Here is a 12,455-nt window from a genome sequence, read left to right on the forward strand (position 1 = left end):
CTGTGTAGTGTTTTGTATTATCTTTTGACACTTGCTGTTTCCTGCAAGTGTCATGTAACCTCCATGTTCTTCAAATTTCTTCTTTTTAATATTATTCCTATCTCAACACATGAGCCAATGACAAATAAAATCACTTGTACGTCAAAATTAGTTGTGTATTTAAGCTGTTATGTCATTCTCTCTTTTGTTCTATGCTAACGCATAAGTTGTTGAGTAAGAGAAGGCAGCTAGCACTACAGAGATTTCTTAGGTTTTACAAAACTGTACTTACATACAATCTAATACATACAATCGGCTACTTTTGCATAGGCCATTTTTAATAAAAATCAGTTTTTGCTCACTCCGAATTTAATCATTCGTAAGAGAATATCCAGAAGTGTGATTTGGTGGCTCACATCGTTGGAATATGTTTTATTTATATGCACTGGGCGATGCTCGGTTCTGTGGCTTATAACTGGCCAGAATAACTTTTGTTGCGCGAAACCATTAATGTTTGTGCATATTCCCAGGGTTAGGAGGATCCTAAAGTGTGCAATTCCATTTCATAAACGGATAGTTACAATTGGTGAGCGAGTTAAAGTAACCTCCTAAACAGTACCAACAACCTGCTGAGGATACATGGATGACTTTGGTGTCAAAGGTAAAGCTGACCAACAGGGCAAGTCTCCCAAAAACATGTGTTCCTTTATCAACATGTAGAAATATAAGACTAACAATCAGCTTTCTGTGTTAATAGGGAAATTTCACCTGTGGTCCGGCTGGCTTGCCCTCAAACTGAGAGGCAAGTTGCTCAGCCCTCTCCTGAATACTAAGCACATATAAGGGCATTTCATCGTCAGAGTGCAGAGGCCTTTCTGGCTCCTGCAGAGAAATAGATGATTCAATCACAAAAGGGATGCACAAGGCGGTGAATGTTATTATTCTTTGCCTTTTTAGTAGTTTCCAAAAACAATCTCCTTTCCAAAAAGCTTGTCATTGCGGTAAAGGCCTCCGATGGTTTGTAAGCCATTGTTTTCATAGTTCCAGCTGTCAGCCTTTTAATTCAGGCAGTAATGCAAGCCCTTGTGGGTAAACGATGAAAGCAATGCCCTGCAGTTAGTGGAGCTATCTAGCAGAAATACCTAGCTAAAACAACAGGCTCCGCTTGAGATAAATAAACACGGACTGAGCAAGCTCGAGAGAGAGAGCCTGCAAGTAAGATCTCCTTTTTGAAAGGTAAAAGTAGTTATTTCTGACGGAGTGATGTGTTAGAGAGTATCAGTCCACAGCACCAAAACCTAACCTTTCTGGAAGAGTGAGGAGAGGATAGTGGTGAACCAGTCAGGTCCCGGGACAAGTGCCACTGATCTAAGAAGAAACGGGACGGCTTTTTCTTAGGCTCCAGGGGGGGAGGGGAAGAGGAATGGTTGAAAGACGGCATTAGACTTGTGAATACGACCACCAATAGCATGTCCTTTACATACAGCGCAGGCTGAGAAATGTACCCAATAAAACGTGATGACGCAATATCTGAAATCTCAAAAAAATGTCCATGCATGGTGTTCACCTTTGGCGGCCTGTCAGGTTTGCCCTTAAACCTGGAGATTAGGCGGTCAGCCCTCTCCTGTATACCAGGGATGTGAATGGGTCTTGGGTCCGGCAGCTTCCCTACCTGCCAAGGAAGCTCTATTGAGACTTGACGATGATTTGGGTGCAGCTAAAAAGCTGATGCTTACAACAGCAAATTTTTTGATTGGACTGTTTGTCCGTTTACAGCTACTAAACCATTATCTCATCAAAAAATGCGAACAACAGCAGTGACAATCTGAACACGTATCCATGCAATCACTCATTTACTCTACCCCGTATTTCAGAGGCATCTCGTAGTACTCGAGCTCCTCTTCCTCCGGAGTTTTACGCAAATTCTTGAAGGCAAAAATGAGCAGACACACATACTGTATTAACACTTCGGTTTGCATCGAGCATAAACAGGTTGTTGACTGTCGTGTCGGAGAACAGCTTGTTAATGCAGAATCTCTTGACAGTGCCTGACAATAAGTTAGAGCTACCCCAAGATCCCCTGAGTCTTACATTTGTTTTTCAAGCTGTCATATCCCAACAACATACCCTTCAGCATGAAAACAAGCAGCTCCTCTGATAACTACCCACTCACAGGGTCCGGGAAGTAAACAAGACTGTAACCTCTCTAGGAAAGTTCATTTGTGGAAATGCAGCGTTTTGTTTTTGTATTTACGCAACACACTGCAGAGGTCAAATCTGAGGTACTGCACACATAATTAGAGAGGATGCTTTTAGAGGACAATAAAGGAAAGTGGGGGGTAACGGGATACTAGATGGGTTTGCCATGGTTTCGTGGCAAAGATAGACGGACACAGACAGACAGATACGGCAGACTGTGTGTCACCTCTGAGTGAAGAGAGAGCGAGGAAGTGGAGGAGGAAGAAGGGAGCAGAATGGTTTTCTTTGGGCAGCTCCGAGAGCCCGAGCTGCTGGACAGTTGGTCTGCACCACTTCTGGCCTTGAGAGATGAGGGATAGGAACAGCAGATTCAGCAGAAGATGGTGAGAATGATGATGAAAATGATACTACTGCTAAGAGTAAATGTGCATTATACTCCTGATTGTTGAAATTCCCATTAGGAAAATATTTATATTTTCACGCTTTCAAAAGCTTGTAAAGTGAAATTATATCTAAAGATAAATGCGTCAGCACAAATTTAGTAATCCATTTGGTTAATAGAATTAGTCTGGGGTCCCAATTCTCTTGCTTAGGTTCACTTCAAACTGGCACACACGCTTCCATACACATACCCCAATAAACAGACCACCCACAAAGTGTATATGGCAAAATAAAACACTTTATAAATACAGTCCAATGGTCTAAAGGGGAAATAACTCACTGGTGCTGTAATCAACCATGATATAAAGTCACAGTCTACTATATTGGTATCAACAAATAAATCAAAGCACAGAAAAGGGGTGCAAGAAAATCATAAAAACAATGAAAGTCCAAATGGAACTTCATGAAAAGCAAATAAAAGTTTTCCAATATAAAAAAGTGACCACTGAATATAAGAGTGGCTTAAAAATGATATCCTTTAATATACTAATAATCTGTAAAGTGTTTAGGATTATCAAATTTACTTCCTGTCTTTACAATTGACTTTAAGCTCATTTACTCTGCAGCTGGAGACTCACTGTGCAGTGAGAAGACATTTAAGAACAGCAGTGAATTAAATCCCTTTAAAGAGGCGAGTTTGACGCTTTAAATCTTTAAATGTCTGTGAGGTGAATGCTTAATGTAGTGACGAGACAAAAAAAAAGAGACCACTTTCTAAGCATCAGCAGGAGAAAACTGGTGCTGGCACTTCACTGTGCTGACTCTGATTATTCGCATGAGGGAACAGTAAAGCAGGGAGACAACCAGGCAGGCCAGCTGGCTGCAGATGGACTTCTACTGGGGCTGGAGGAGTGGATGTAGCACTGGATCGGATTTCTCAGTAAGCAACATTTCAACACACCTACGAGTCGGGTTGGTGGCTAACAAAATAGCAGGCTTCATTGTGTCTACTTCCACAGTGAGGGCAGAAGCCTAGCAGGGAACCTTGAACTGGAGCTCTCAGGTCAAAAGTAGCAGAAAAGGCAACAAGAAAGAGGGGGAAGGTAGACACCATAGAAGGAGACTATCTGTTTCTCTTCTCTTTATCTGTTCACATATTTTTTTCACACTATTCCAGTGATCGACAGGCAAGCAAAGTAACAATGCACCAGCAAAATGTAGGGATGAAGAAGACTCCAGGCTAGCAAACATGAATAAACAATGCAGATTTCAAAATCAAAAAGAAGCCCCCCAAAAAATCGGCTTTGTCAATCTTTTATGTCAATGAAAATGTATTCGACAGTTTTGTTAGGCCTCAAGGATAAACACAAAGCTGTTTGATGAGGTAAAAAATTAATGAAATGAGGTTTGTTGGTTTAGAAGAAATCTACAGAGGATACCTTAAAGCACTGCAAACAAAAACTGACTGTATATTATTATGTTTATATGGAAGACTATTAGGGCCAGAGAAAAAAAATGAGAGGAGGAAGATTTTTTTTGCATTTTGAGAATAAATTTCAGTATATTTGTTAAAGCTAGTAGTTTGATTTATTCTCAAAAGGTCAACGTTTATTTTCAATAGGGCTAGGCGATATGGCCAAAATCTTCTATCACGATAAGGGTTATTTCATATCGCAATAACAATATGTATATCACAATACAGCATTTTTTCTGGTGTGTCAAAAATAAATAGTCTATAACCACATGGTAAAGCCTATTTTTGTATACTCATGTGTGACTTACATACTTGACAAATTGAAAGTACTGGATATTTTCTCATTTAATTAAGAACTTTAGCGCAGAATGAACATAAACAAGTGAAATTATAGAGAATAAATAAATAAATAAATATTTCCATATATACACCATTTGTTAATCACATTAAACTGAGTGCAAAGTGTGATGTAAAAACAAAACGCAAATGATTCCCTCAAAATATTTCACATCAGATTTTCTGAGAGATCTGAGTTAGTATGTGCTATTATTACCATTATCGATTTAGATGACGTAATTGTGTATCACGATATCTCGATATATGATTTCATCACAATACAATTCCATTGAAAGATGATAAATTCTCATATCGAATTAATCGCCCAGCCTTAAATCTCGTCATTTTATATATATTCTCAAAATGGTATTTCAACTTTATTCTTAACATTTCTGCTTTATTCTCAATATTTCAACTTTATTCTCAAAATGCCTAAAAATATCTGGCATCTCCCGCCCCTGATATATTTTTCCCTTTTGCCTGGCCCTAAAAGTCTTCCATATATTTGTGTATACACTATTCTTCTAAGCTATCATTTTGTGTTTTAAACGTCACAGCTGTCATAACAGTTCCTGCCCTGTGAGTATTTTATGACCAGGCATTATGAGTTTTTTACTATTGTATTTTTAAATGAATCCTTCCTACATCTGAATGAAACAAACCCACCATTCGATGGGCTGTCACTGGTCTTTGCCAACAAATTTGAATCTGCTTCGATGCAGTTACATAACCCTGTTTCATTTTGGATTTGTACCACATGGTTTATACAGTTGTTGACAAGGTTTTGGAGTCGTGAAACCATCTGAACATTTTGCTGATTGATTTGCTTGGGTGCTTATTTAGTTCTCAGTGGATGTTTTTTCCAGAATCTTGCATTGCATAATGAGCTCATGAGATGTTGTCTCGCTCGGTGAGGCTATCTTCCCTTCCTCTTGCTTCTGGATTTTATTGCAATCCATTTCCATCTGTAGGGGGGTGAATCTGGACTTAATGGGATGTGAAAGGATTTGAAAGACTACCAGGCCAGTGTAGCTAATCATACCTGCTCCCCTCTTTTGGGCAGTGTCTGACCCTTGATCATTTCTTTGTAGCGAATGCTCAGCTGCTCCTGCTGCTGTGTGCGTCTCTGAGCCAGGACAGGAGAATCAAAGGAGGAGAGACCATGAAGATGACGCACTCTTATAGTCTCTCACACACATACACACACAAGCACACGCAAACACAGCTATTTGATTGAGGAGTTAAAAAAACAAAAACACACACAACAAGAGCTATTGAGTTAATTCCTCCAAATCTCACACAAGAGATCTGCAAACTGTCTAGAGAGAAGGCGAGGCTCCAACTAGTACAGGTCAGCTCAAAGCAGCTTTCCCCACTATGACACACCACGGGGACATATGGTTAGAAGGTCAGCCTAGTTGTTAGTCTCTATGGGGATGAGGTGGGGCGGTTCAACTCTTTACCTTTCTCCATGCCGGGACAGGCGCCAGGCGCACGGGCTCATTCACAGGGGTTTGGGGCGGGGAAAGGGGCAAAAGGCGGTCCAGATTGGGCAGAGAGTCCCCCTTTGTGGTCGGATAAAGATGAGTGACAGCGAGCGTGGCCAGTGAGAGGCCCCGAATGACCATGCAAGGAGGCATCATGACATAGTTCATGATAGGAGGTGGAAACAAGGAGAGAGAGAGAAAAACAGAGAGAAGGAAGTGATTCATGGGAGGATGGAGTCAGAGTGGTTGGCAAATCATGTGTTCAAAACTAATAAGGGAATGACAGAGAGTCACAAGAAGATCATGCTGAGAGAGTTGTGTAGTATTTATGATAGCACTAAACAGTAAATGTCATGCAGAATGTACATCAATAATAGATGGAGAGAGAAAGAAATACACAAATATGTGCATAAAGTATCTTTAGCCAAACAACTGCTACGCTATTTGGCCTTTATAAATCCTCAAATACTTCACCATAAACCTTCAAGCTTTGTAAGTTAAATGGATAGTTTGGGTGTTTTGAAATGGGGTTGTATGAGGTACTTATCCATAGTCGGTGTATTACACTATTACAGTAGATCACGATCGGAATGCCCCCAGCTTGGAGAAGCAGACAGGAGTTACTGCACGGAAGAAAACCAATGTAGTGCTGTGGACGAGGCCGGCAGCAAAAAGTATTTTAGACACCTAAAAGAATCAATATCAGTGTATCAGTGTATGTACAGTAAGTGTACGCTTTATTTAGAATATATTCAGTGGTTTACCTTGCCATGAGACAGCTCATTCCAACGGGGAACTGAAGCCGTTGTATTCATCTATGCTCTCGCCAAAGCAACCAGACTCCATTGAAAAAAACTGTAATTTTACATCACAGAACGCGGGGGTTGCTGGTCTACCGCTGCCTCGACCGGTTAGTTTCTTTGTGTTATTATGTGACTTTGGTGAATCCGAACTAACCAAAGTCCCACAATAACACAAACAAACAAACGGTGGACCAGCAACCCCCGCGTTCTGTGGGGTATAGTTACTGTGTTTTTCCCAATGGACTCTTGTTGCTTTGCCGAGAGCATAGATAACGGCTTCAGGTTTTCCGTCGGAAACAGAGACTGTATAGCTGTCTCATGGTAAGGTAAACTTGTGAAAATATTCTAAATATATCGTACACTTAAACTGATATTGATATTTTTAGGTGAGCCTGTCTTTTAGGTGGCTAAAATACGTTTTGCTGCCGGTCCCATCCATTGATTTGCCTCTGTACTGGTACTCCTGTCTGCTTCCCCAAACTGAGATCGGGCCGACCGTCATCTACTGTAAGCAATACACTCACTATGGTTAAGTAGTACCTCATACAACCCCACTTCAAAACACCCGAACTATCCCTTTAAGTTTTGAAATAACATATTCATATAATCAGTTGTTTTCATAGATGTCTGATGGTCAAAGCGATACACAAACAGAAGCTTTTATATTTAAAAAAAACATCAAATCAGAAGCAGCTATTCCAAGACAAACAAGACATTTTCTCAAACAGCAAAAGTTGAGAGTTGTCTTTCTCTCCATCAACAATACTGTCTAGTGTTCCCGTAGCCCACTACTCCCTCCCACTCTCAGTGACAAGCAAACCAAAGCTCTGCGAACCAATTCACCCAAGCCCTCTGAGCCCAGTCAGCACTGTGAGGCCGCCTACGTGACCGAGGAACAATACCCGGAGTGACCAATATTAGCATTCTGGATCAATCATGAGACCAGAAGCCTTGTCACACAGCGTGGAATCTACATGTTCAACAAAATATTCAATGAAGGAACAAACAAACCACAATGAGTGCGCAAAAAACCATCTGAACTCCCACGATGTCCAGAAAGTCTGTCCATCTATACCTTGTTGCTTAATCGTCCCTTAAGCTTCACGCCAGCTGTAATACCATGGAATGAACCATGTGACTTCCTCCGTACCTGTCGTTTGAGTCCTGTAGGCTGTGGAGCGTTCTCCTCAAACTTGGCGAGCAGCTGGGTGGCCATGACTTTGACTTTGTTGTGGTTCCCCGTAGTGCAGGAGTCCATTTTTCTCTCCGAGACAGACGGCCTGTCGTCACGACCGGTCCTGGATGCCTCCTCCTGCAAAGTAGAAAAACAGTAAAAGCCGTTTGCCTGTTGCTGACAGTCTAGTGGGATTAATCAGTCTGTTGTGGTCGAATAGGCGGCTGAAATAATAACTACAAACTCAACATCTGAGACGCTTTGTTGTCAGAACTACTCACATCTTCAGACTGGCTGGTTTTCCTTCTCTTCCCCAAACCGTCAACATCCTTCTCTTTTTTGTCCTGTTGATGACACATCGTGAGTTATTTTTCACTCCTGCTACAACAATGAAGTGATGAATTTTGACATTTAAAAACAAATCAAGGAGGTGCTAACAGGCATTTCTCAGACACTGACCTTCGGATTTCGTTTCCTGGATATTGCTATGCTCTGACCAAGTTTGCTGAGGAAGGAGATGGGTGATTTGGTGCTGGATATCAGTGCTGCTTTCTCCTCAGGACTCAAGTTGTGGTTATCTGAATAGAAATCCACAAAGAACAAAAATGGAAGTTTAAGAGCATGAAAAAGCACTTTAAATCCTCTCAGTATTATGGGTAATTATGTTTTCAAAGGATCCGTGACACTTGTGTAATTACAGACACCTCCCAAAACCAGATTACACAAGCAGCAGCCCTACTGTATCACCCACTCTCACCTCCGGGTGGCACTGTGTCCTTAAACATCTCATAGAACTGGCTGAGGTACATGACCATGGACAGTTTGTCTGGCTCCACCACAGAAGACATCTCCTTGCCAGTCATGCAGGGCGAGATGCCAAACTCCCGCTCCGCCACGTCGAAACCCAACTGGTTGTTCTTCTCCTGGTCTCGCTCGTCCAGGGAATCAAAGTCACTGAGGGAGTGAGGAAGAGACCAAAAGAGAGAATGAGATGGTGCAGGATAGGTGCGGTGAAGGCAATGACCAAGATAAGGGGAAAACAGAGAAAGCTAATCATGAGCATTCATCTCAAAAATCTTAAATCTCTGCTGCTCCTGTAACACAAACACACACATACAGTAAAGGCTACACATTCACTACTGAATTTTGCAGATTTTGTACATCAAATTAGGTTGTGATTCTTAGGTTTTATTAGTGGAATCTGAAGGATAACATTATATTCATATTTGACATTTTTCTTCTGTGTACAATATAATAGAGAATGACAAATATGTGACTTTTGCATTAGCATTTTCCATCGACTGTCATATTGAAACCTGACTTACTTTGTGTATCGTGATTGAGAGGTGATTATATTTCATTTGAACCCCATAAATGTATTACACCATATTTATATAATGTGCTTGAATATTGCAGTAAGAGCGAGAGTACTTTAGGTGTACTAACTAAGGTGTGATTCTTTTGGCCACTTGGGGGCAGCATAAACAAAAGCTGTGGACACAACATTGACATGATGTAACCATGTTGATAAGAGAAATTTGTTAGCAAACAGCTGCTAATTTATAAATCAAATAAATACAAAGCAACATCATCATTCATTATTCACTTAGAGTCATGTTTCTGACCACCTGAAGAATTTTAAGTCCAATATTCACTCTCCCTTGAGCCCTGTTTTGCTCTCTACCTGACCTCCTGAAGGAAATATCTGAATCTTTAGCTGCTAAATGCTCCACTATATTCACCAGCTAATCACTAACTTTGTCTGTCTGAAGGAGTATGGTTGGTTTTTAGAGCTTTTTCTCTAAAAACATCTGCCCGCTGTGATTGAAAACAACACTATGAGAGAGGTGAGAGTCAAACAAGACGGTTGTGGTCTGTAACACAAAAACGATGAGCTGACAGACGCTTTGATGCTCCATAGAGCTGAGGGAAACTGCAGTCGGGTGGTAATTCTCTGTGGGTTAGTCCCTAAGAGCAACTTCTTTCACATGACACATAGTCATTTGATCTTTAAAGAGGACCTATTATGCTTATTTTCAGGTGCATACTTATATTTTGGGTTTCGACTAAAACATATTTACATTCTTTAATGTTCAAAAAATGCTTCATTTTTCTCATACCAACTTTGCTGCAGCACCTCTTTTCACCCTCTCTCTGAAACGCTCTGTTTGAGCTCCTGCCCCCCGACCCCAGCCCAGTCTGCTCTGACTGGTCAGCTGGCCCACTCTGTTGTGATTGGTCAACCAAACCAAACTCTTCGGACTCAGCTCCATCTCCGCTCTAACTAGCTTTGTTTGAGGTCGTGCCAAACTAGCTGCTAGGCAGGTATTAAATGTGTTACTTGGTGACATCACCAAGTTACGGAAGATAAGGCGGGACTTCAAGCAAGGCGTTTCAGGCAGTTCAGGAGCAGTGTTTCTGTGGGGGGGAGTAACTCCCTTTGGTGTGGACTTTGGGCTTTGGAACTTTGCAGTCCTTTTACATGCACAAAAGACTATATAACACACTTAAGGAAAGTGAAAAAGCATAAAGCATAGTAAGTCCTCTTTAATATACAAATATTGATTATTGTAGCTGAATTTCTTTAATACAATCTAAATATCATGATTGATGATCTCCTACTGTGCAATGTGATTTGAAATGAAGATTTGCACAATAACTTTGACATAGCTGATGATTCTTGATCGTCTTGCACACCAAATCAATGAAGAACGTACCAAATATCTGTCCCATTTTGCGATGAATCAGCAAAAAAGAGGGAACGAGTCTATATTTTCTGACCACAACTATCCAGCAGCTTTGGATATAATGGAAAATCAACTGACACTGAGCCTGCATTAGTCGCTAATGAAGAAGCATTTCTGTACAGCAGGCTACTGTACATGTTGTGGAAAGCATTACTGCAAATGTCATTATACTGCAGCTGAAAGTACCATTAAGATGAGTCATCAATACATCTCCACTGCACATACAGTCCATTTAAAAGCATTAGAGCACAGAGTGAGTCCTCCGCTCAATCCCTTTTAACCGCCCGACGTCTTGTACATGCGTACACGTGAACGCAGTTTCCCCAAGGTACCTCCACCCAAACCTCTCTCCCCCCTACCCCCCTCCTACCATCATCTGCCCTATCAAAGGCAGCAGAGCACAACCACTGCACTACTTGGTAAAGGTCAGGCAGGACGCAGACACTAATAGCATATAATGTTAATTGCCACGTAGTCTCCAGAGGGTAACAAACTACATTAGGCGATGCGGATGGAGACTGTGTTTCTTATAGTGTGTGTACGGGTAAGAGTGTTTATGTGTGTGTTTGTGGAGGGGCAAGCCGGGATATGAGGAGGGCTCCCTTAAGAGACCGAAGAGGCTATTATGACTGGTAGCTGTCACCTCATTTACAGTGATGTACGACTCAAAACCAAGGTCCCAACTAGACAATAAACATCATCTGCAACCAACAAACTCACATAAACACAGCGGGCCAGTCATTACAGGCACGGCAGCAGTTTTAACCCTTTCACACGAACCATAAAAGGGATACGCTTGGCTTGCAAAACAAATCTGCCATGTGTATTAATCTGGGCTCCTTGCTGTGGTGTGTGTTCTGCATGTGTTTCCTTCAGATACTCACATGAGGTCCGGTCTGTATCGGTCAATGAGGGCGCACAGGGCCAGACCGCTCTTCCAAGACATCGTAAGGTCCGTTACTTTAACATTCCTGTATCCCTCCGTTTGTCTCTGGCACCAGTTCAGCAGCTTACTGGATCGAGCTATGGATTCTGGCGTGGTGGGAAGAGAAAATTAAATAGCTTGATGGTAAAGCAGCCGCAGGTTGAACAGAATCTGGAAATATAAAACTGTTTCTACGTGGGCAGCGCTACATGTCTCTTGCTGGGCAATCTCATGGCCTTGGTCAGTCAGGCAAGGCTGAGCATAGGGTCATAAAGTTTTGTGATCCATGGCGTCATCATCCATGTTAGTACTAGTTTTAACCAGCCAATGAGGAAGTATTATGAATTGTGAGGACATTTTAAAGGAGGGAAAGGATGCAAATGAGGTGTTAGAGGAGAGGATGCAGACCTTTACAACAGCTAGACATTAAATAAAACCGTTGAATAAAACCAGGGAGCTCAATGACCGAGTTAGTACACGCAGAAATAATTTATAGAGGCTGCGATCAGTCCATCATTCCACTATTGGTTTGACATTATTCATTCATGAGTACATAGCAGGTAGTTTCAAACTGTTAAAACTATTAGGAATCCCTGAAAAGCAACACCATGCATTTGGACTTTGTGTTACCTTGCAACTGCTTGTCAAGCAGGTAATTGTCTAGAGTGAAAATAGTTTATTGTTACATTTCAGCAACAGTGATTGCAGCAAAAATTCCTACACTGATCAAATCAGCACATTAAAGAATGTCTTTTCCCACTACTAAAAACAGTTTATAATATCCCTTTGAAGCATGTAAAAAGACACAAACCATTCCTGGCCAACTTGGGTGTCGACGAGTTGATCACATTCTCAATTTCGATGCGCATTTCCCTGGACTCCCCTGTGTCGTAGAGGTGCCTCAGCTGCAACACACACATAATTCATTATTACATATCTGAAATTCCAAA

General features: G+C 41.4%; 1 protein-coding gene across 3 annotated transcripts in view; it reads right to left on the bottom strand.

Annotated features, from left to right (window-relative positions):
* Positions 1-12,455, bottom strand: part of mical3a (microtubule associated monooxygenase, calponin and LIM domain containing 3a) — a 77,895-nt gene that overhangs the window by 35,903 nt on the left and 29,537 nt on the right. The window contains exons 11-24 of one of the 3 annotated variants that reach the window (XM_037767093.1): positions 12,317-12,410; positions 12,136-12,165; positions 11,465-11,612; positions 8,585-8,787; positions 8,293-8,411; positions 8,115-8,177; positions 7,810-7,971; positions 5,833-5,934; positions 5,412-5,495; positions 2,405-2,518; positions 1,842-1,904; positions 1,547-1,651; positions 1,283-1,378; positions 748-861 (exon numbers count right to left, since the gene is read on the bottom strand). In XM_037767093.1, coding sequence (XP_037623021.1) covers positions 748-861; positions 1,283-1,378; positions 1,547-1,651; positions 1,842-1,904; positions 2,405-2,518; positions 5,412-5,495; positions 5,833-5,934; positions 7,810-7,971; positions 8,115-8,177; positions 8,293-8,411; positions 8,585-8,787; positions 11,465-11,612; positions 12,136-12,165; positions 12,317-12,410 — 1,497 coding nt within the window. Of the gene's footprint in view, positions 1-747; positions 862-1,282; positions 1,652-1,841; positions 1,905-2,404; positions 2,519-5,411; positions 5,496-5,832; positions 5,935-7,809; positions 7,972-8,114; positions 8,178-8,292; positions 8,412-8,584; positions 8,788-11,464; positions 11,613-12,135; positions 12,166-12,316; positions 12,411-12,455 lie in introns of all 3 variants that reach the window. The other 2 variants (XM_037767092.1, XM_037767094.1) reach the window with 2 other exon arrangements.

The sequence above is a fragment of the Sebastes umbrosus genome, chromosome 4 (genome assembly GCF_015220745.1).
Source record: "Sebastes umbrosus isolate fSebUmb1 chromosome 4, fSebUmb1.pri, whole genome shotgun sequence".
Taxonomy (NCBI): Eukaryota; Metazoa; Chordata; class Actinopteri; order Perciformes; family Sebastidae; genus Sebastes; species Sebastes umbrosus.